Source organism: Rhipicephalus microplus, chromosome 3, assembly GCF_043290135.1.
Source record: "Rhipicephalus microplus isolate Deutch F79 chromosome 3, USDA_Rmic, whole genome shotgun sequence".
Lineage (NCBI taxonomy): Eukaryota > Metazoa > Arthropoda > Arachnida > Ixodida > Ixodidae > Rhipicephalus > Rhipicephalus microplus.
This window is the reverse complement of record NC_134702.1, coordinates 213132964-213154621: the sequence shown is the minus strand read 5'-3', so window position 1 is coordinate 213154621 and position 21658 is coordinate 213132964. Positions and strand designations below refer to the sequence as shown.

The 21658-nt window shown below is 47.5% G+C and overlaps 1 protein-coding gene across 1 annotated transcript in view; it reads right to left on the bottom strand.

The window, feature by feature from the left end:
* Positions 1–20863, bottom strand: part of LOC142803130 (sodium- and chloride-dependent glycine transporter 2-like) — an 81216-nt gene extending 60353 nt beyond the window's left edge. Inside the window, exons 1-4 of the mRNA XM_075888233.1 lie at positions 20692–20863; positions 11544–11675; positions 10553–10731; positions 3403–3584 (exon numbers count right to left, since the gene is read on the bottom strand). Coding sequence (XP_075744348.1) covers positions 3403–3584; positions 10553–10731; positions 11544–11675; positions 20692–20863 — 665 coding nt within the window. The remainder of the gene's footprint in view (positions 1–3402; positions 3585–10552; positions 10732–11543; positions 11676–20691) is intronic.
* Between the last annotated feature and the right edge of the window lie 795 nt (positions 20864–21658).

Sequence of the window (21658 nt, the reverse complement as noted above, 5' to 3'; positions counted from 1 at the left end):
CCATCTCAGCAAAATAAAATAAATATAAATGTACCATGTACTTAACGTCGTGATATGTACCGCCAAGAGCCTGACCAACAAAACTACCTTATCAGTTCAATAACACCTAGTCGTAACAATAGACCTATGGCACTTTCATTTCATTTAAACTTGCTTTGGTACCAGGAGTGATGTCTCGTTACCGTGACACTTTGCCACTCATGGTCAAACTTGCGATATATTATTCGCTACTCATATATGATGTATTGCACCCTAGTATGGGCCACGACAAGCAAAGCAAACATAAACTAAGGCATAACTCAGGACAAAAAGAAAGAGCCCGCCAGGTTGGAAATATTGAACTGTTCGGAACGACGCATGAAGCTCCAATAATTTACTATAATACGAGCTGGCAACCTTTACACAATTCAAAAGTTAATTAGAGCGCGAAAACTTGACACAATCACCCACACACGCACACACCCATGCATCAAACACACAGCGCAGACAGAGCGCTGTGTGTTTGATGCATGGGTGTGTGCGTGTGTGAGTGATTGTGTCAAGTTTTCGCGCTCTAATTAACTTTTGAAATGATCTACTAACTAGCCCAACAACAAGTTCTCTTAGAACCTTTACACAAGTTCGCTTATCGCTCACAATTTTTTTCTTGAATAGCGAGCTCTCTTCATTAGATCACTGTCATGCCTTGAGCGTCGTCCCATTACAGTTCCCACAAGAAATATAGGCATTTGGTTCGTACCGCATTTTTAGAACTACATATGGATACCAAACCTGGGCCTACAACGTTACCACAACACTTATCACGCACGAAAGTGCAAACACCTCCAACAAGAAAGAACATTACTCGCTTTTTTTGCTCTTTGGCTTCATAGGAACATGTGCAACAAACTATTCTCAGAGTCTGTGCAATATTTTTCATAGCATACACAGCCTAGAGAAAATAAATTGTATCATGTTTCATCACGTTACCTTGCGATGTATTAGCCATACGAATGTATGTGGTTTCACGTAAATTTATATTTCTCTGCTTTTTAAGGGTCAATGGAAATGATGATCTATGCACGGTATGTATGGATTTTTGGAAAACCCATATTTTACACACTTATATTAGGCGTTTTAAAAGAATCAATTGTGAAATCATGTTTAAGTAAGTAGGTATTGATGTTTTATATTGTACTTGCTTATATGTACTTGTTACCAATTTCGCACTGCTGCTATGAGTATATAAAGGTCACCAGGGCCTTTGTCAAGCCGTTCTCACGGCTTTTAGCTTTGGCAACCTTCCAGTTTTCTCTAGTAAATAAAAAAAATTGAATTGCATCTTGGCGACCCTGGGGTTTCAAGCAAACACTTTCAAGCAGACTGTTCTGGGACGTCAAACCCCTCATATCAATCAACGCTGTGGTTTGATAACAGCGTGGTTTCTCCGTAGAAACAAAATTATAACTGCATTGTTTGTTTGAGATTCTCACTCGCGCAACGACATCGGCGCGTTCCACTGTTGGGGAGGGTGGCACGAAAACAACTTGTGTCGCACGGCCGCTTTAAAGGAGCACTCACACAAAGTTCCGAAGAAGGGATAATGAGCAGGATAGATCTATCTGGAGACATACGTAACATATATGATAAGTGAAGCTAGTGAAACAGCCGCAGTGCATGACTAGCCTCGCATGCAGTCATGTTGTTATACGACACACATCTCATGATTATCATGTTTGTACCAGTCACATACCTTCGCCATCCATTCACGTACCATAATACCAAATTTGGTATATGTGACGCTAGCGAAACAGCCGCGAGCGCATCATGAGCTTGGCACATAGCTATGTTGTTACATGACACGCATGTCATGATACATGACACGCATGTCACCATACCAGTTTTGCAACATAAGACGGGAACGAAACCACGGCAAGATCTGCAGGATCATGAAATGTAAATTATAATATTCATGATTTACATGTCAAGATTTTTCTGTTATGACTAGCAAATTTGGTCTTCATACAGTCATGTTAGCCATACAATGTTTAATATCAAAAGCAGGAGAGCTAAAAGTCCTAGACAGACAGACAGACAGACAGACAGACAGACAGACAGACAGACAGACAGACAGGCAGGCAGGCAGGCAGGCAGGCAGGCAGGCAGGCAGACAGACAGGCAGACAGGCAGACAGGCAGGCAGGCAGGCAGGCAGACAGACAGGCAGACAGGCAGACAGACAGACAGGCAGGCAGACAGATAGATAGATAGATAGATAGATAGATAGATAGATAGATAGATAGATAGATAGATAGATAGATAGATAGATAGATAGATAGATAGATAGATAGATAGATAGATAGATAGATAGATAGATAGATAGGTAGAAAGATAGATAGATAGATAGATAGATAGATAGATAGATAGATAGATAGATAGATAGATAGATAGATAGATAGATAGATAGATAGATAGATAGATAGATAGATAGATAGATAGATAGATAGATAGATAGATAGATAGATAGATAGATAGATAGATAGATAGATAGATAGATAGATAGATAGATAGATAGATAGATAGATAGATAGATAGATAGATAGATAGATAGATAGATAGATAGATAGATAGATAGATAGATAGATAGATAGATAGATAGATACGTTCAAAGCCCCGCCACGGTGGTCTAGAGGCTAAGGTACTTTGCTGACCCACAGGTGGCGGGATCGAATCCCGGCTGCGGCGGCAATATTTCCGATGGAGGCGGAAATATTGTACGCCCGTGTGCTCATATTTGGGTGCACGTAAAGAACCCCAGGTGGTCGAAATTTGCGGAGCCCTCCGCGATCGCGTCTCCTATAATCATATGGTGGTTTTGAGACGTTAAACTCCACAAATCAATCAATTAGATAAGCTCAAAGTCGCCGAAGTTCGCCAAGAAATGCTTCGCATTTAATATATCGCGCTATGGACTCAGTAGGAGTTAAGACACCAAATTTTCTTGACGCCGTCTCGCTCCAACTCGCACATATGATTACTCAAGCTCACAAAAATGTTACTCAACTGAACTCACTCAGACTCAAGCTCACGACTAAATTTGAGGGTGTGTGAGTTCAAATTTAGCCGACTTATGAGTGAGTTCACCAACCTATGCTTTTAGACAACTATGATTACAGTTGACGCGTTCGCGGAAAATAATTCACCCGCACAAAGCTTGTTAGCTGCAGATATGTTGCCGCTTCCGGAATGTGTGGAGCTATCATTGGTTATTACATTGTATATATAGCAGCAATATCCAATGTTCGATGGCGCATCTATGCGTAGTCCATTTTATTGAAATCTGTGAGGTGTTCCTTGTGTAGAGATTGCGTTTGACAGCGTCACAGGAGCCTCTACGGCCAACCAAGCAATCGAGACCACTCACAAGTAAAAGGCATTCTCGGAAAAGCCCCGCGCATCCAAGCAATTCGTTAAGTTCACAACGTCGGGGTAGGACGCTATGACGGGCTTTCCGCAGAAGTTGAACACGGTAGCGTTCTTGCCAAGGTCGTAGTCTGGCTGCTGAGTCTTCATGTACAACTTCTCCTTGGCAATCTGGCATTGGCGCTGCGCGAAAGCCCAGTTCACGCGTGAATGCTTTTAAGTCATGGATATAGTCCATATATACGTTACAAGCACCGTTAAGTTACCCGGCAGAGAGAGGGCACGTTCGCAGAAAACAATTATTTTTGGCTCTACAGCAGTATCTAGTGGCACTAAAATTTGGCACATAAGTAATGGTTCTAATGGTTCCTGGGGCGACGTGAAACGTACATTTTTTTCTTCGGCCGAAACAAGTACAACAAAACAAGAAACCATGGAAGAAATATGACCTAATAGTCAGATTCTTTTTATGCAGGTACTAAATCTGACTGGCGGCAGAATAATTCAATAATTAGTAGCACACTATCACTACCATTAATTACTGTAACTCACACAAAACAATACCTTCGTTAACTTTTTTTACTTTGAAGTACCTTGGAAATCCCTGAAGTGCCTTGCCACGTGAATTCGGCGTGTTTCTCTCAGCGCATTTCAATAATTCTTGACGGAAAGGAATATGGAATTGAAGCAAAATGGCAAAGTGGGACCACCACTGCTGTAAGGGCTATCTGGTTGTACACAGACAGCAAACACGTTTTCAAAAAAATCCACGCACCCCACGAAGTGAATCATGGCGAGTGGGTGAAGCTCTGGGTTTTATGTCTGTGTGTAACCGTACGTTACCCGATCGTTGTCGCATATATTGTCACGGGGTCGTGACGTGGCCGAAGACAGGAGACTTCGTGTTGGGATTTAACTGTTTATTTGGGCGAACCTGTGCCCGGTAAACGGAAAGTGCAATTACAGCAGCAGTCTCGCACAGATAGCAGTCTCGTACTAATAGCGGCGAACGGAGCGTCGGCCTTCGGTCAACAATTGACAAGCGACGAAGCGCGTCGGCATTTATACTCTTGCCGTCGAATGTTCTAGCGTTATCGCTGGCGGTGGCGTAGGTTCCAGAACAATCTGTACCGTTCGCACAGTGGGCGTGATCTTATCGAAACGATCTACTACAGTCCGGAAACTTCTCGAACACTGCAGGTGCGGTTTGCGCTGAGAATCGTGCGGTGTTTCGGGACGATAACAAAAACTTGGGAAATGGAACGTGGCATTGCCCCCCTCTGAAAAAAGGCATCGTCCCGATGTTTTAACTAAAGATGAAAGTACAATAATAATGCAAGAAAGTACAATGAATAAATTACGATACAACAATAATACAAAAAAACACTGATTCAGTTTGTTAACGCGCATGAAACGGCTTGAGGCGCGCGACATGGACGACTTCAGGTCGTGATCGTTGAGAGTTCGTGATGCCGTCAGGGACAACCACGTAATCAAGTGGGCCGAGACGTTGAACCACCCTGTACGGTCCGAAGTACCGTCGCAGAAGCTTTTCACTTAGTCCACGTCGGCGTATCGGCGTCCACACCCAAACACGTTCACCGGGCTGGTATTCCACAAAGCGTCGTCGAAGGTTGTAACGGTGGCTGTCGGTCGTCTGTTGATTCTTGTTACGGAGACGCGCAAGTTGTCGGGCTTCTTCGGCGCGTTGAATGTACTCGCTCACATCGAGGTTTTCTTCGTCGGTGACGTTGGGTAACATGGCATCGAGCGTCATAGCCGGGCTCCTTCCGTAGACGAATTTGTATGGAGATATCTGCGTCGTCTCCTGCACCGCCGTTTTGTATGCGAAGGTCACATACGGAAGAATGGCGTCCCACGTCTTGTGTTCGACATCGACGTACATTGACAGCATGTCGGCGATCGTCTTGTTAAGCCGCTCGGTGAGGCCGTTGGTCTGCGGGTGGTACGCTGTCGTCTGACGGTGGTTTGTTTGGCTGTATGCCAAGATCGCTTGAGTTAAGTCGGCAGTGAATGCCATTCCTCTGTCGGTGATAAGGACCTCCGGGGCGCCATGACGTAGGACGATATTTTCGACGAAGAACTTAGCTACCTCGGATGCACTGCCTTTTGGCAGGGCTTTTGTCTCGGCGTAGCGGGTGAGGTAGCCGGTAGCTACCACGATCCACTTGTTTCCGAAAGCCAACGTCGGGAACGGCCCCAGTAGGTCCATACCAATCTGCTGGAAAGGTCGGCAAGGTGGATCAATTGGCTGCAGAAGTCCCGCTGGCCTTGTCGGCGGTGTCTTGCGTCGCTGACAGTCCCGGCATGTTCTCACATAACGAGTGACGTCGGTGGTAAGACGTGGCCAGTAGTACCTTTCTTGTATCCTCGCGAGCGTGCGAGAAACACCGAGGTGCCCTGCCGTCGGATCGTCAGAGCTGCGGGGAGGCAAAGCAACGGTTATGCTCACGAATTTCAGCAATGAGTACAAACATGTGAACAAAAGAACAACGGTCGCATACATCGAAGAAATTGTCGAAGCCACCAGTGCTTTCGCCCTCGCCGATTCTGCGGAACCTGCTCATAGGAACCAAGCCCCTCCCATAGCTTTTGACGTCAATCCCAGACTTCCGAACGATAAGCAAGAACAGCTCAAGGCCCTTCTCCTGCAATACGAAGATTGCTTTTCGTCGTCATCGAAAATTCGGCAGACCCCAATCACAAAACATCGCATCATAACCGAAGAAAATGCCAGACCCCTCCGTCAGAGTCCGTACAGGGTTTCGACGCGAGAACGTGAGGCCATGAAGAGACAAGTTGATGAAATGCTGCATGATGACATTATCCAGCCGTCCAAAAGTCCATGGGCATTCCCCGTGGTGTTAGTGAAGAAAAAGGATGGGACCCTACGTTTTTGCGTCGATTATCGCTGCCTGAACAAAATCACAAGAAAGGACGTGTGTCCTCTGCCACGAATAAACGACGCACTTGATCGGCTCCATAACGCCAAGTACTTTTCGTTATTGGACCTCAAGAGTGGCTATTGGCAAATCAAAGTCGACGAAAGAGACCGAGAGAAGACGGCGTTTATAACACCGGACGGCCTCTTCGAGTTTAAGGTGATGCCCTTTGGCCTTTGCTCAGCGCCTGCAACTTTTCAACGCGTTATGGATACAGTACTGGCAGGATTGAAGTGGAAGACTTGCCTTGTGTACTTGGACGACGTCGTCGTGTTTTCCTCGAGTTTCGACGAGCATCTTCGGCGCCTTGAAGCTGTACTTCAAGCCATCAAGACTTCCGGACTCCCACTAAAGCCAGAAAAGTGCAGATTTGCGTATGAGGAGCTCTTGTTTCTGGGGCACGTTATCAGCAAGTCTGGAGTTCGTCCCGATCCACGGAAAACAGCCGCCATCGCCGACCTCCCGCCGCCCACTGACAAGAAAGCCGTGCGCCGATTTCTGGGCCTGTGTGCCTATTATAGGCGGTTCGTGAAAAACTTCGCCCGCATCGCCGATCCTTTCACTAACCTCACCAAGGCCGACGTGGAGTTTAAGTGGGAAACGCCGCAGGAACACGCTTTCCAGGAGCTTAAACATCGCCTCCAGACGCCTCCGTTACTTGCCCATTTCGACGAATTCGCTGAGACAGAAATACATACTGACGCAAGCAGCGTAGGTCTTGGCACCGTTCTTGTGCAGAGGGCTGACGGACTTGAAAGGGTTATTAGTTACGCCAGCCAATCGCTATCCAAAGCAGAAGCAAATTATTCCACAACAGAAAAGGAGTGCCTCGCCATCATCTGGGCTACATCGAAATTTCGCCCCTACCTCTACGGCAGGCCCTTCAAAGTTGTGAGCGACCACCACGCATTGTGTTGGCTAGCCACCTTGAAGGACCCCTCGGGTCGCCTCGCACGATGGATCCTAAGACTTCAAGAATATGACATTACTGTCATTTACAAGTCCGGCAAAAAACACTCCGACGCCGACTGTCTCTCTCGTGCGCCTGTCGACCAACCGCTGCATGACGACCCGGGTGACGACTACTTCTTAGGAATGATAACTACCGACGACTTCGCTGAACGACAGAGGGCCGACCCGGAACTTAAGGCCCTAATAGAATACCTCGAAGGCAGGACCGCCGAAGTCTCGAAGGTATTCAAGCGCGCACTTGCGTCGTTCTTTCTACGAAACGATCTACTACAGTCCGGAACCTTCTCGAAAACTGCAGGCGCGCTTTGCGCTGAGAATCGTGTGGTGTTTTGGGACGATAACAAAAACTTGGGAAATAGAACGTGGCAATATTTTCAATTCAGTTACATAAATTGTATATAGAAATGTAAATTTATTTGGCCTTCCAGTTGTCTGAGGCAATTCAATGAAAATTTAGAAAATTGCTGTTGTAGAGAACATGCCTCGACAGTGAATCTAAAAACCCGTGCACCATCTTACTGATGGCAAGATACCATTTTAATATTGGGCAATTTATTCGGACAACTTGACGTGTGCCTTTTTTTTACAAATTACTATGTGAAGGCTTAAGAAGTTTGCGGGTAGAAATTGGCCGCAGCAAGCACAGGACCGGGTTAACTGGCGGAACATGGAAGAGGCCTTTGTCCTGCAGTGGACCTAGTCAGGTTAATGATGATGATGATGATGACGACGACGACGACGATGATGATGATGATATGATGATGATGATGATGAAGATCTGGAGGTTCAGCACGTAGGCCCACTTTAGTAAAAATTAAATCATCAATGTTCTTCCTGACACGCTATTTTGGTCGGGAACAGCGATCTTTTACACCTTATGATAGCATATGTCTACGTTTAAGTCTACTGTAAAGCATTTTTTTGTGGCTCACGTATGTTGCAACTACGCCAACGGTTATATACCGCGACAACAACGGAAAACAAGGCTCGCAGCTTCTTAAGTAGCTTCGCCCCGAGAATGCGTTAAACATTGGAATTACTTGCGCAGCAACTGTTCCAAATAGTCTCCTTACTGTCCATACAAAGCTTCCAACGCTTTTTGAGGTCTTGAAAACAGTTTCCAAACGTTTCTTTTGGCAGGGCTGTCACCTTAGTCTGAAGTGACCTCCACGCTCTCCATCCAGAGAATATTAGGCCTCTCTCCATAAGAGGAAACGGGGAAAAATTCTATGGGGATAGGTCAGGCGAGTATGACAGATGTTTTGTACAGTAATGCTGCACTTGCCGAGAAATTCTGTCACCTGGAGAGTAGTGTGCCCCCTTGCGTTATTGTAGAGAAGGCTCCATTGCACAAATAACGCATTAATCGGGAAGAAAACGCTGTAGTGCATCACGCGCGTGTTCGGGCACGCGGATATACGACTCTTCATTCAGCGTCTGCCCTAGATGGACGAACTCCTGGTGTGCGACACCCCTGGCATCAATAAAAATAGTTATCTGCATTGTCTTTGTTTTGGTCTTTTGTCACGCCGCCTTCCTCAAGCTAGTTAAGATGAACCGGTGTCTGACGTCCGTGGCATGAACATAAGTGAGGCAGAAATCATGACGTCACATGGTGATTTCATTCAATGACATCATTGCTTATTCTGAGGTGGGCCGATCCCGCAGGCAATGCTAAGCAAGGCAAGGAGCGGAAAGCCTACAATGCCTTCGACTGTGAAGACATTGCAAAGGTACGTCAGCTGCGCAGCTTTTTTACGGAAACGAAAGAGCTATATTGTCACGGGTTCGTGACATGGACGAACACAGGAGACTATGTTGGGATTTAACTGTTTATTTTGGCGAACCTGTGCCCGGGGAACGGAAAGTCCGATTACAATAGCGGTCTTGCTTAGATAGCAGTGAACGGAGCGTCGGCCGTCGATCAACTACTGACAAGCGGCGAAGTGCGTCGGCATTTATACTTTTGCCATCGAATGTTCTAGCGTTATCGCTGGCGGTGACGAGTGTTCCAGAATAATCTGTTTAGTTCGCGGAGTGGGCGTGCTCTTATAGAAATGATCTACTACAGTCTCGAAGCTTCTCGAAAACTGCAGGCGTGGTTTGCGCTGATAATTGTGTAGTGTAATGGGGCGATAACAAAGCTTAAGGAATGAAACGTGGCAATAATTGATTGATATGTGGGGTTTAACGTCCCAAAACCACTCTACGATTATGAGAGACGCCGTAGTGGAGGGCTCCGGAAATTTAGACCACCTGGGGTTCTTTAACGTGCACCCAAATCTGAGCACACGGGCCTACAACATTTCCGCCTCCATCGGAAATGCAGCCGCCGCAGCCGGGATTCGAACCCGCGCCCTGCGGGTCAGCAACCGAGTGCCTTAGCCACTAGACCACCGCGGCGGGGCGAAAACGTGGCAATATGGTGAAGCAAAAGAACATTATAAACTTGTTTTCACTAATTCTTATTAGGCAGAAGGCTGCTTTTCTTGCGAGATATATGATTTCAAATGTGCAACGTCATTTACAGCATGAGAATACTGCAATAAATACCAAGCATTCTATGTCGTCTTGAGAAAAATCCAGTAGGCATGATCATTGTGTTTTTGCTATTATTACAGCACTTTTAACACCTCTGAGACAAAGGCATTTTCCTGCACTTGAATGAGTACATAGGCGTATCACCTATTGTTGAAGCAGCGAACACAGGACGAGGACGAAGAAAGGGGAGCACAAAACAGCGACTGTTATGTGCTCTTTAATCTCGGCCCGTGTGCACTGCTTCAACAATGATGAAAAGCCTTTTTGTCGCAGCACACCTGCAGTAATGCCACAATGTGCCAGAAGCATCCACAATTAATGTAACTAACACAGTTGCTAAGGATATAGGTGTGCGCAAGGTTCCCCTTGGGAGGGAGAGGGAGGGGGCTAAGGCCTACTAGTGCGTCCGAACCCTACTTAGTTAATTTATTTGGCAGTCTTTGCGCCTTCTCCCTCTAAAGTGACTAAGAGAGGCGGTCTCCTCCCTCTCCTATGCGCACAATCGCAAGGGATCATCAAACAACAGTGTCGCTAGCGTTTAAAGCACAAAAATCACTGCAGCGCATCACGGCAAGGTTTATCGTGATGTAATGCACCACACATTCGGTATTCTAAACACACGATCCAAAGGTCGACAACATGTCTTGGAAGCCTGGAAGAAAGAGCCCAACCAACCGTGTCGTTGATCTTCCTCTCTCGACAGTTGAGATCCGAGGCGCCCCACCAGGTGTAGCAGCGGCTCCAGGGAAGCTCATCCTGGAACGTCTGCAGGAAGTAGAAGAAGATGCACGCGTTCTCGAATGCCTTGTACGCGCAGATCACGAACGTCTTCAGCAGCATTGCCATGCCGATGCCTGCACAAGGAAGTGTGACGTACGTTGGTTATGATTAGTTAGAACAGTAGAACCCAAATGACAGGTAACTTGCCCTGTGGAAAGTTTCATTTAGGGCCAGCCTAGTGGTCCGGAGGACACAACTTCCTTGGAGTAAATGTTTCCAAGAGAGCCACGATATAAAATTCAGTCGCCTGTCCTATAGTGCTCAATTTCAACAATTACAGAAAGAATTTTACTCATTTTAGAATTATTGCGAACTCAATCGCCGTAGAACACGTGCACTGTGAAGTTACTGTTCACGATATGTTTTTTTCGGGGGGGGGGGCGCAATGGCCACTTTGGCCTACTCATGGGATGTTCACTGTGGTCATCATTTAGAATGTTGGGATGTGGCATGGCTGTAAAGTGACCTCAAAATCGGCACTCTCGATAAGCGTTAGACATGTATATATAGTGAAATTATGGTCGTAACGTATTAATATTCAATGGTTTGATGGGTGATCCTTATGGCACAAGGTGAGAAACTGTGATTGGAAAGTGCGCCTTCTTAAGCCCATTGTGCTCAAGGGCCTCGAGGCAAGTGCTTTTCTGCAGTGGAACTTCCGCAGGAGCGACCTTTCTTAAAAATCCTTGTAGCGGTTGTTGCATATAACAGTGAAATTTTACATGTATATGTTTATAAAAAACTAAACTTAGTAATACTTAAAAATCAGTCTCCCGCCCATAAACATACAAGGATGAAATGGGAGATTGTGGAGGTGTGACGGAAAATGCTCTTCTCTGATACCGTCTAGATGCATGTAAGTTCACCATGCTTTTGTGTGGCTCACCTTTGCCGACTGGGGCGCAGGTCCAGATCTCAAGGCATCCCCTTCCGCGGAACTGGCCTATCAGCATCTCGAAAGCCGCCATAGGAACGCCCACCGCAACCAAGATAACCGCGTACGGGAAAAAGAAACACACTGCGATAACATAACAGTATATGCGAGTTGACTTTTTTTGTATTTAAGGAAGTATAAACAGTGCTTTCGAAGCTGTTAGCGCAAAATAGTGGGGCCTGTCTGGGACGATATTAGTATCACGCGTGACTTATCGTGTCGAGCCAATAAAAACGCACGCGCAACTGATGTCGCCCCTCCCATGTAGCGACGCGAACTTTACAATCGCAAAAAAAAAAGCCGCAGGGAGACGCTGTAGTTCGCCTTGCCGCGGTGGTCTAGTGGCTAAGATACTTTGCTGCTGACCCGCAAATCGCGGGATCGAATCCCGGCGGCGGCGGCTGCATTTCCTATGGACGCGGAAATGTTGTAGGCCCTTGTGCTCAGATTTGGGTGCACGTTAAAGAACCCCAGCTGGTCGAAATTCCTGGAGCCCTCCACTACGGCATCTATCATAATCATGTTGTGGTTCTTGAACGTCAAACCTCACATATCAGTCTACGTTGTGGTTCGATAACAGCGTGGTTTCTCCGTTGAAACAACATTTAACTGCATTGATTCTTACTCACGCAACGACATCGGCGCGTTCCACTGTTGGAGAGGATGGCACGAAAACAACTTGTGTCGCATTGATTGATTGATATGTGGGGTTTAACGTCTCAAAACCACTCTATGGTTATGAGAGACGCCGTAGTGGAGGGCTCCGGAAATTTAGACCACCTGGGGTTCTTTAACGTGCACCCCAATCTGAGCACACGGGCCTACAACATTTCCGCCTCCATCGGAAATGCAGCCGCCGCAGCCGGGATTTGAACCCGCGCCCTGCGGGTCAGCAGCCGAGTACCTTAGCCACTAGACCACCGCGGCGGGGCAACTTGTGTCGCAAGGCCGCTTTAAAGGAGCACTGACACAAAGTTCCGAAGGCGAGATAATGAGCAGGATAGGTTTATCTGTAGACATACACAACACATCTGATATATCAAGAGCCAGCAATACCTAGAACTCATATAAACATCAATTTTAAAGTGCGCGTAGCACGACTGAGCTAGATGCAAAGCCCTTGAAGGCGCCATCAACGCAGGGGCAATGTAAACAAAACTACGTCACGGCTTTGTGTTGGCTGGTTGCTTGTACATTGCGGTCGCGCTACCAGGCTTTCCTCTTCGGCGCTTGCGGCTTCGCGTGTGCTGCCTGTAAGGACGCCACTGATGTCAATTTTGTGTGGTCACGTGGCCAGTTGTGTTTCCGTTGCACCCGGAACTGCTTCTGCCTAGCTCGGCGTTTGCAAGCATTGCGGGCGTTGCGGGCGCCATATGAGTTTTATACTAGCATTTGCCCTTCTGCGATCCGCAACGCACGATCGCAGTGACAGAGTAGCCTCGGAACCAGCACTTGCGGGCCACAAGCGGGCCGCCATCACCGCCCCTAGCCACGAAGCCAGCGCTTGCGGGCCACATGCTGGCTGCCATAACCGCAGGCAATTTCGGATTTTCTGCGTGTGGTCTGCGAACGCGATCGCCGACTAAAGTTACGACGCATGCGCAGTGGCAGCGACCGCACCGTAAGGGCTCTAAATTATAAATTCTAATTCTAAATCTCCCTATTCAAAAACCGTCACGTAGTCGCGCGAACGGGATTTACTGCCATCTATTGTGAAAAATAAGTCACAGCTTTGCCGCAAAGGCGAAGCAGTGAACGCGATAGCAACAAATTGGAAGGTAACATGCAGAACGGCAAACAAATCGAAACCTGTTGCGGGTTTCTGACACACAAATGACGCACGAAACGTGTTCACAGATACAGATGAGCACGAATGAGCGTCTCAGTTGTTAATTCGCTGTGTATGAAAAGCGCGCCCTTTTTGCAAACGGAGGCTGTGCAACGATTGCAGTGGCATTTTGCGCCCCGTAACTACAACAGAATCATTCCTGTGCAAACCCAACACCAGCCAAGATGTATGATCCTGCCCCGCCGTGGTGGTCTATTGACGAAAGGTACTCACCTGCTGACCCGCAAGTCGCGGGTTCGAATCCCGGCTGCGGTGACTGCAATTCTGATAGAGGCGAAAATGTGGTAGGCCCATGTGCTCATATTTGAGTGCACGTTAAAAGGCCGCTCACCAGGTTTGACAATTTCGAGCTGACAAGCGCAATGCGTAGACGGGGCGTTCATGAGCACGTCTGCCATACATAGCGACGCAACTCGCCGCGGAAATGGGTCAAATTTCAAGATGAAAGCTGCTCCCCCTCCCCTATGCCGCCGCACACGTAGAGAGTGAGGGCATGACGTAGGCGTAGGAATGGTCCTACGTACACGGCAATGCAGTGACGTTGGTCTTCTACGTAGACGAGTCTGCTCTGACGTTGTCAACAGTATAGCACGTGACATGATAAAAATTATTTAACACAACATGCGTAGTTTATGCATTTGTTGCTTTAAGTGGTTAATAAAACTTGAAATAAATAATGAGATGCAATTAAAAATTGTGCGCATTTTCTTTCATTTTTTCTGTAAAATGCTACGAGATGCGGGGCTAATGTGCCAGCGTCGCGCATGCGTTCATGTCCCCGTGGTCAGCGCATTGAGCAGACGACCGCCATGAAACGCTCCTACGCGTTCGCGCACTCATTGTGCTCATCTACTCTACCGCGTGTAAACCAGCGTTTCTAAACCATCCCGCAGAAACAGGCAGAAGACTACAAATCGAAAGATGTTATGCTGATGCTCAACTATGAGCTCATGGATAAGATCACCAGAGACTCTAGAGCCATTCTAGCGCTTGACCTTGAGAAGGCATTCGACCGCGTCGAGCACTCTCACATCCTTGACTCGATTCGCGAAGCAGGATTAGGTACGCGTTTCTACAACTATGTTAGATCGTTCTTGCGCGACAGGACGGCTACAATCCAACTCGGCTAGATGGGCTCGAAGAAATTTTTCCTGGGACAAAGGGGCACACCCCAAGGGGCCGTGATCTCTCCGTTCCTGTTCAACCTCTCCACGCGCGCTCTGTCGCAACAACTCTCACAGATCGACGGCATCAGTTACGCCTTCTACGAAGACGACATCACCGTCTGGTGTACTAGCGGCAGTGACGGCCATATCGCGGAGCGACTGCAAGACGCGGTAAACATGATACAAATATTCTTACGGCAAGCCGGTCTTTCGCTATCAGCAGAGAAATCAGAATTACTTCTATGCCGCCCAAAACACAAGGCGCGCAGAGACGCATACACGGGGATCAAAGTCCTGACGGCGGATGGTACACCCATCCCCACGGTAGACCAAGTTCACATAATAGGCACAGTAATTCAGGCCAACGGCTATAATGACGTCAGTATTTCTCATATTTCCAGGAAGGCCGAAGCAATGGCTAAATTATTTAACAGAGTAGCTAATAGGTGTGCTGGACTACCTGAAGAGAATTTCCGCAGACTGTTTCACGCTTTCTTCATGAGCCACATCAACTATGTGGCTCCCGCCAACCTGTGGCAAAAAGGAGACATACGCCGTCTCGATTTGATCATCCGCCGGTCCATTAAACAGGTGCTCGGGTTACCTGGCAGCACCCGTACGGTCAAGGTCAGTGAGCTAGGCATTCATAACACATTCAACGAAATCGTAGAAGCTCAAAAGATATCTCAAATTGTAAGGCTGTCTTCCAGTGCAGCTGGGCGACGGTTACTAGCCCACCTCGGGCTCAAATCTCCCGTATCCCACGAATGTCCGCAGCAGCTCCCCGAAGACCTGCGCGCAGAATTAACAGTGTCCCCGATACCCCGTACATGCATCCCACACATAACGTTGGGAGACGTCAGGCACGGGTGCGAGCCCTACTAAGTACCACAGCTGCTATGGCGGATAACGTGGCCTTCGTAGACGCAGCGAAGTACAGCTCTGCGGACCACTTTGTCTCGGTGGTTACAACACTCAAAGGCGAACACTTGTCGTCTATGACTTTAATAAATTCAAACACTGATTGCACCGAGCAGGTCGCTGTGGCACTAGCTCTCGCTGCCACCGATCGCACCGCCATTTACACGGATTCGCGCGCAGCCACACGGGCCTTCATGACGGGCTCAATTTATCGGGAAGCCGCGAGCGTTATCTCGGCTGTCAATTGGTCAGGCAAAAAGCACATACTCTGGTTCCCGGCACACGTTGGCTGACACGTACACGGAACCAATCTTAATGCCAACGAGTTGGCTCACTCCCGGGCGCGAGGTCTCACATTCCACGCCGGGGAGAACCTCTTGAAGGCTGAGGACGTCACTTCTTTCTTCAGAGACCCGTTGCTAACTTTTAATGAAATTTGCAAACACTACCAGTTGGAGTGGCGGAAATCCCCACTCCCGCATCCACACTTAACAAGACCTCAGTCCATAACTCTATGACTCTTACAGACGGAGGCGTATGCATCGCCTCTAGCTTGCTATAAATACATAGATGGCATAGATCCCAAATGTACTCTCCAACACATGCTGTTGCGATGCCCTGCGTTGCACGAGAGCAGCGAGTCTCCCTCTACGGAGGCGGACTGGACCTGTCTCCTCACAAGCCACGACAAAGAAGACCAGCTTAGGGCCATCCAGAGGGCCCACGAAATAGCCGTGGAGTTTAACCTCCCCGTCCCATTGTGGGAGTGGCCCACCGGTGTTGCCCCCTAATGATGCATTCAGACGACGGACCGAATCCGGATGTGGCCGGACGAATGACGCGTCGCGTGACCTCACATCAGCGATTCCCCTCGTCCGCAACTCGTCCGCGCGGCTCGCGGACGGATGACCCCAACCTGTTTCTCACATCAGAATTCTGGCGGGAGAAAGCCAATACTTCAGCGGATAAGCTCGGGGTTTCTGGCAACCAGTACACTTTTCGTCTGCTCGCGGCATGTCCTCCATGGCTCGCGGACAGCTACATGACTGGTCGGCATCATCTACGCTTGACCAAGTTTCCGGGGGCTTTGTTCTCAGGTGATCAAATACGCAGAAATCACTTTTGGTGGTTCGGGAAATGCCGCCGCCGTCGTTTGACACACACGATTCTTAGCCGTCATGGTGGTGAAATATTCGAACTTCTGCAACCGGCAATGTGCCGCTTCTAAAAAAAGATGGGAGACGTGTTCAGAAGTTCTACAAGTGGGGAACAAAGCAGTAGCAGTTGAAAGAACATTCTGCCAGCAACTCCCTTTTCTTCTGAAAGAGTAACACTCCTCGTTTATTTGTCACAACACGACAGACATCACAGCAAAGCTATAACCAAGCGTCGCTTCTTGCGGGCATCCATGTTGAATACTCTCAAACCGGTCTGCTGCCAGCGGGCGCAGGTGAGCGCCAAATCTGCTGTCGAAGATAATCCGGCTGTTTTCTCCTAGGACAACGTCCGTCATGTGGATGCGCCTGCAGGCGGATCATCCACGGATTAGCCGTCCGCGTCCACGACAAATCCGGATTCAGTCCGTCGTCTGAATGCACCAAAGGGGGATTTAGCGCCGCCTCCGGATATTGATAAAGTTCTTTGCCTGCCTGCTTACTACAAAATAACGCTGGTCAACAAAGCAACGCTGCTCGTGTGCTCGGAGGTTGGACTTATTTGGGCACGTCATGCGCACGTCACCTCATGGTCGGATGCTGAAGAGGGTGGGAAGAGAATTGGCTTGCGAAGGCTACGCGGAGGAGCGGCAAAGATTTCGAGCTCGCCTCCTCTCACCCTTGTTTCATGCCGCTTCAAAAAACCTGTTTTCTCCTCTTGTAATGAACCGATTCGAAATATTTTTGAGGCAAAACGTTCCTCATCGGACGCACAACAACTTCCACTGTCTAACTAAAATTCAGTATGGGGCCTGGTGAGTGGCCCTTTAAAGAACACAGGTCGAAATTTCCGGAGCCCTCCACTACGGCGTCTCTCATAATCATATGGTGGTTTGGGACGTTAAACCCCACATATCAATCATTCAAAGATATATGATCCTCCCCACAGGGAGATAAGGGCGCGCGAGAGATCGTCCACTCCGCTTCCCGCGGGCCAAAGTGCACGTGAGAGATGACAGCCGCCGCGCGCTCATTGCGCCATCTTGCTGATAATACTAAAAACACGATAGCCCCCCCCCCCAAAGATGCCCGCTAACAGCGGTAAGTGGTATACATACACAGCTTGCCATTTAAACGTTGAAGGATGTACCCCTCAGTGGCTCAGTGGCTAACGCCTCGCATTCACGACGCGGAGATCACACGTTGGATTCCGCGCACCGTAGTCTTCCTTTCATGGGGACCTTCAACGAAAAAATTTTGGTGTCTGTCTGTCTGTACATTTTTCTGTTCGTGCACCCTCAATGGTACCCTAAACGACACTAAAGTCACAAACGATATTCCAAAAGGCCGACCCCATCCGCAGCGCCCACCAATATTGCTCAAGGTTCATCGTTCATACTTGTGCGACTGTCAATTAAAAAGCAATTATTGCGCATATCTGAGGCACCATACCAACACGTCAATATTGTGTATGTGTATTTTTACTAGAAAAGGCATACATAAATAATTCTAAGAACCTCACCATTTATCACACTGCGCTGACCATGCAACACTTGCACGAAAAGGGCAGTGTTTCCAACGCTTTGCTAAGATCACACAGTGGTGGCACCTACCCGTCGCCTTGCGTTCCTACAACTTATCACCTCAGAGACAGGCGCGCCCTCCAAGCGCCCCGTTTTACAGGATAACTGCCAGATAGCGCTCCTGTCTCACGTGTGAAGTGACTTGATGCGCTCTTTCGCCTCCGCTGCACGCTCGAGGCGCTCTAACAGAGCGCCTCCAAAATACCATTCACCGATTTTCTTTCGCAGTACATCAAATACACGTTTCGATCACTCTCTCCAGCCGCGACTATCCTCTTTTTGACGACATTTGCAGTGTAACATGCAGCTACGGGGCCATTTTTTTCTGGATCTTTTTCTTGCGTTTTCGTATATATAGATACGTATACATATACGGTGCATGACATCGACGCCCACGCCGGCGGCGATATCCAGCCTACAATGTCCATATATTTGTTCTCGCAATAAACATATAATAAAACAAGATGCCCATAAGTGGTACAAATGTCCCCAGCCCTCCACTACGCCGTCTATCAGAACTGTTCTGTGGTATTAAACAGAACAGTCAATTTCTCGTCCATTAGGATAATGATATTGCACCGTTCACACTGTCCTCCTGTCATTTGTTTCTGCGCTTTTTAAATTGCTGAGCGTCAGTTAGAATAGGTTCCACTAAACATGTACGATGTCATTCGAGCACTATATTTATTCTTGTTGTTGTTATTTATACTTGGTGGCACAAGTAGCACACTTGTTTCTCTCCACAGCACGTGCGGCCCAGCAGTTTTGGTTTTCTGAATAAATAGAAAGACACCTTTAAAAGTGAATCTGTGCAAAATTGATTGTTATGGTTCAAGGTAAGAGTTACTGTCCAATATTTCATTTTATTTATTGATTTATTTACAACAATAATCTTTCGAGAGACCAAGGAAAAAACTGCACCTTCTCCCACGAAAGGAAACCTTGAAAAGCATGCGAAGACGCAACGCATGAGTCTATTCACAACGGGCACCTTCCTCGATGTTAACGCGCTCTTCCCGTACTCTTGTTGGTAAACGCCACGAGGGCACATCACCACGCAACGCTGGAGCACGTTCATTCATCGCGGGTCTGCATAATCTCGTTCCCCTACGCCATCACGTAATCGTTGAGAGTGTGCAAGGGGGAGAAGCCACAGCTTATTACACTTTCATTTACGCAGGTCCAAATGCGCTAGTGCATGTCCGCGCGTTTTTACTAGGCTACAAAGCGTTGGTTCATCGCGCGTCTGCAGAATCTCGTTTCTCGATGCCATCGCATGGTTACTGAGAAATTGTAAGGGGTGAGCATCTTACACAGGTATAGGCTGGAACGCGCTAGCGCGTTCTCGCAGTGCTGGGGCCAGCTGTTGTGCATGCGCAGTAAGGGTGGTCACGACGCACGCCACATAAGCTGCTTTGCATCTAAAAAAGCTGATAAACCAGCTTGAGGGTGCCCTGGCCACCCTCTACGTAAGTAAGCGTAAGCTATGGTTACAAAATTTTATGCCGCATCGAAAATATCATGCCGCATTCTTTCAGTGTTTGCGATTTTACATTATGTCTGCAGTTGAAGTTTGCTGCTAAATTTGTTGATATTTTACTTGCTTCTGTTATGCGTTCTTGTACTTTTTCTGTTGTACTTGCTTGTATTTTATTTCTTTTTTACATCACCACGAGTCTGCGGCTAATCTACTTAGGGTCATTAATCCCGTCAAGCTGCTTTTACGCAGCTTATAATTCCTGTCCCTGCATCTTTTTTCACTTTCTACTCTGATTTACATTTCGTTTTGTGTTGACCATTGCCATTGTATGAAAACAATGAATAACAGTACTTTAACATGATTGCTGAAAAAGATAGCTAAATAAACTGAAACTGAAACTGAAGCAATATCAAAAACATCAATAACAACAACCACACATATATTGCACATGGCTCATCTCCATGAAAGAGAGAAAGATGCTCGCACAGCGATAACTACCCAGTCATAAGTGTCACGCTATAACATTTATACTATAATAAATAGCCAACATAAGTTTACTTGAGGTGAGTGCTAGCTAAAGGTAACGATAGTTTATGAAAATGAATTAAAAATGAGTTCTTACACAGAAGAGATACGTTTTATTATTAAAAGCCGGGATCGTTGCGTCATGTTGCGCAGCAGATCTCAATCACGCAATTTTTTTTCCTTTGTGATGCTCGTTGGCCGAGCGATGAAACGAAGTGCAATTCGAAGAACACACCAGGCCACATGAATACGGAAACGCGGGTTCCACTAGCAAAACATTTGAATAAAGAATTGAGGGCCCCTCTGAATGGTCTACTCGTACGGCATTTCATGATCGTATGTATATAGCCGCCAACTAAATCAAACACCTCATCGCGTGCGTTCGTAGCTTTAGTGCTGGGAGAGCCTGACAGCAATCTCACCTCCTCCGTGCATGACGATGAGGTGGGGGAACTCAGTGAGGCACTGGTAGCTGAGCGCGATGCAGATGCTCATGTAGGCAATGGCCCGCGTGCTGTCGTAGGAGTCTTTCTCGGGTGGGCCTAGCAGAGCTGCGTCGCCCGAGCCAGAGCCCCCGGATCCTTCGTTCGACATTGTGGCTGCTGCAGTGAAACATTGCAAACATTTGGCATTGAACGCTATTCGGTTATTCCAGCAACGCGGTCGGCGTCATGTAGTCTTGCTCCGAAGCTATCACACGGTGATAAAACTGCGACACAGTTCGGTGTCTCAGTTCGGTCTGCGACGCTGACGTAAACGCTCGCGACATCACCGTCTCGTCCACCATTAGGACTTTTCGCTGCGCCGCCTATACTCACTGGAATAATCGGATCGCAAGGGCACCCAAGCCGATTGAGTAATGTGACTTGCCAGAGAAATAGTAGCCATTCGCTGACATTGATAATGTGTTTCATTGTCCTCAGCGGTGGTGCTGTGGTTATGGTGCACGGATGCTGCATTCGATCCCCGCTGTGGCGGTCATTTTGGAATGTCTCCTATGCGTAGTCAGCACATGCTAAAGAACACCAGATGGTCGAAACTTCTTTAGCCCTCCACCATGGCGACAGTAATTATCCGCGTTGCGTGAATCCGCGCACGGCCATAAAACTCACCGATCATGTGTTCCGCCTTCATTATTCCAAAAAGTCTACATTGAGATTCCAAACACCGAAGATAGCTTTATAAGAACGCCTCGGCACACACACCTTGTAGCTGTGCTTCTCGTTGCGTGAAGCAACATAGAGTGGCCCCTTTTTTTCTATTCTGATGATAACTTAATAGCCCGCAATCTCACGCAAGTCTGGAAATAATTACAGATTACGGAATCTGCAATGAGTAAAGGAAAGTTCTAACTTTGTGTGAAGAAACCTAAAGTGAAGTCAACCGCAC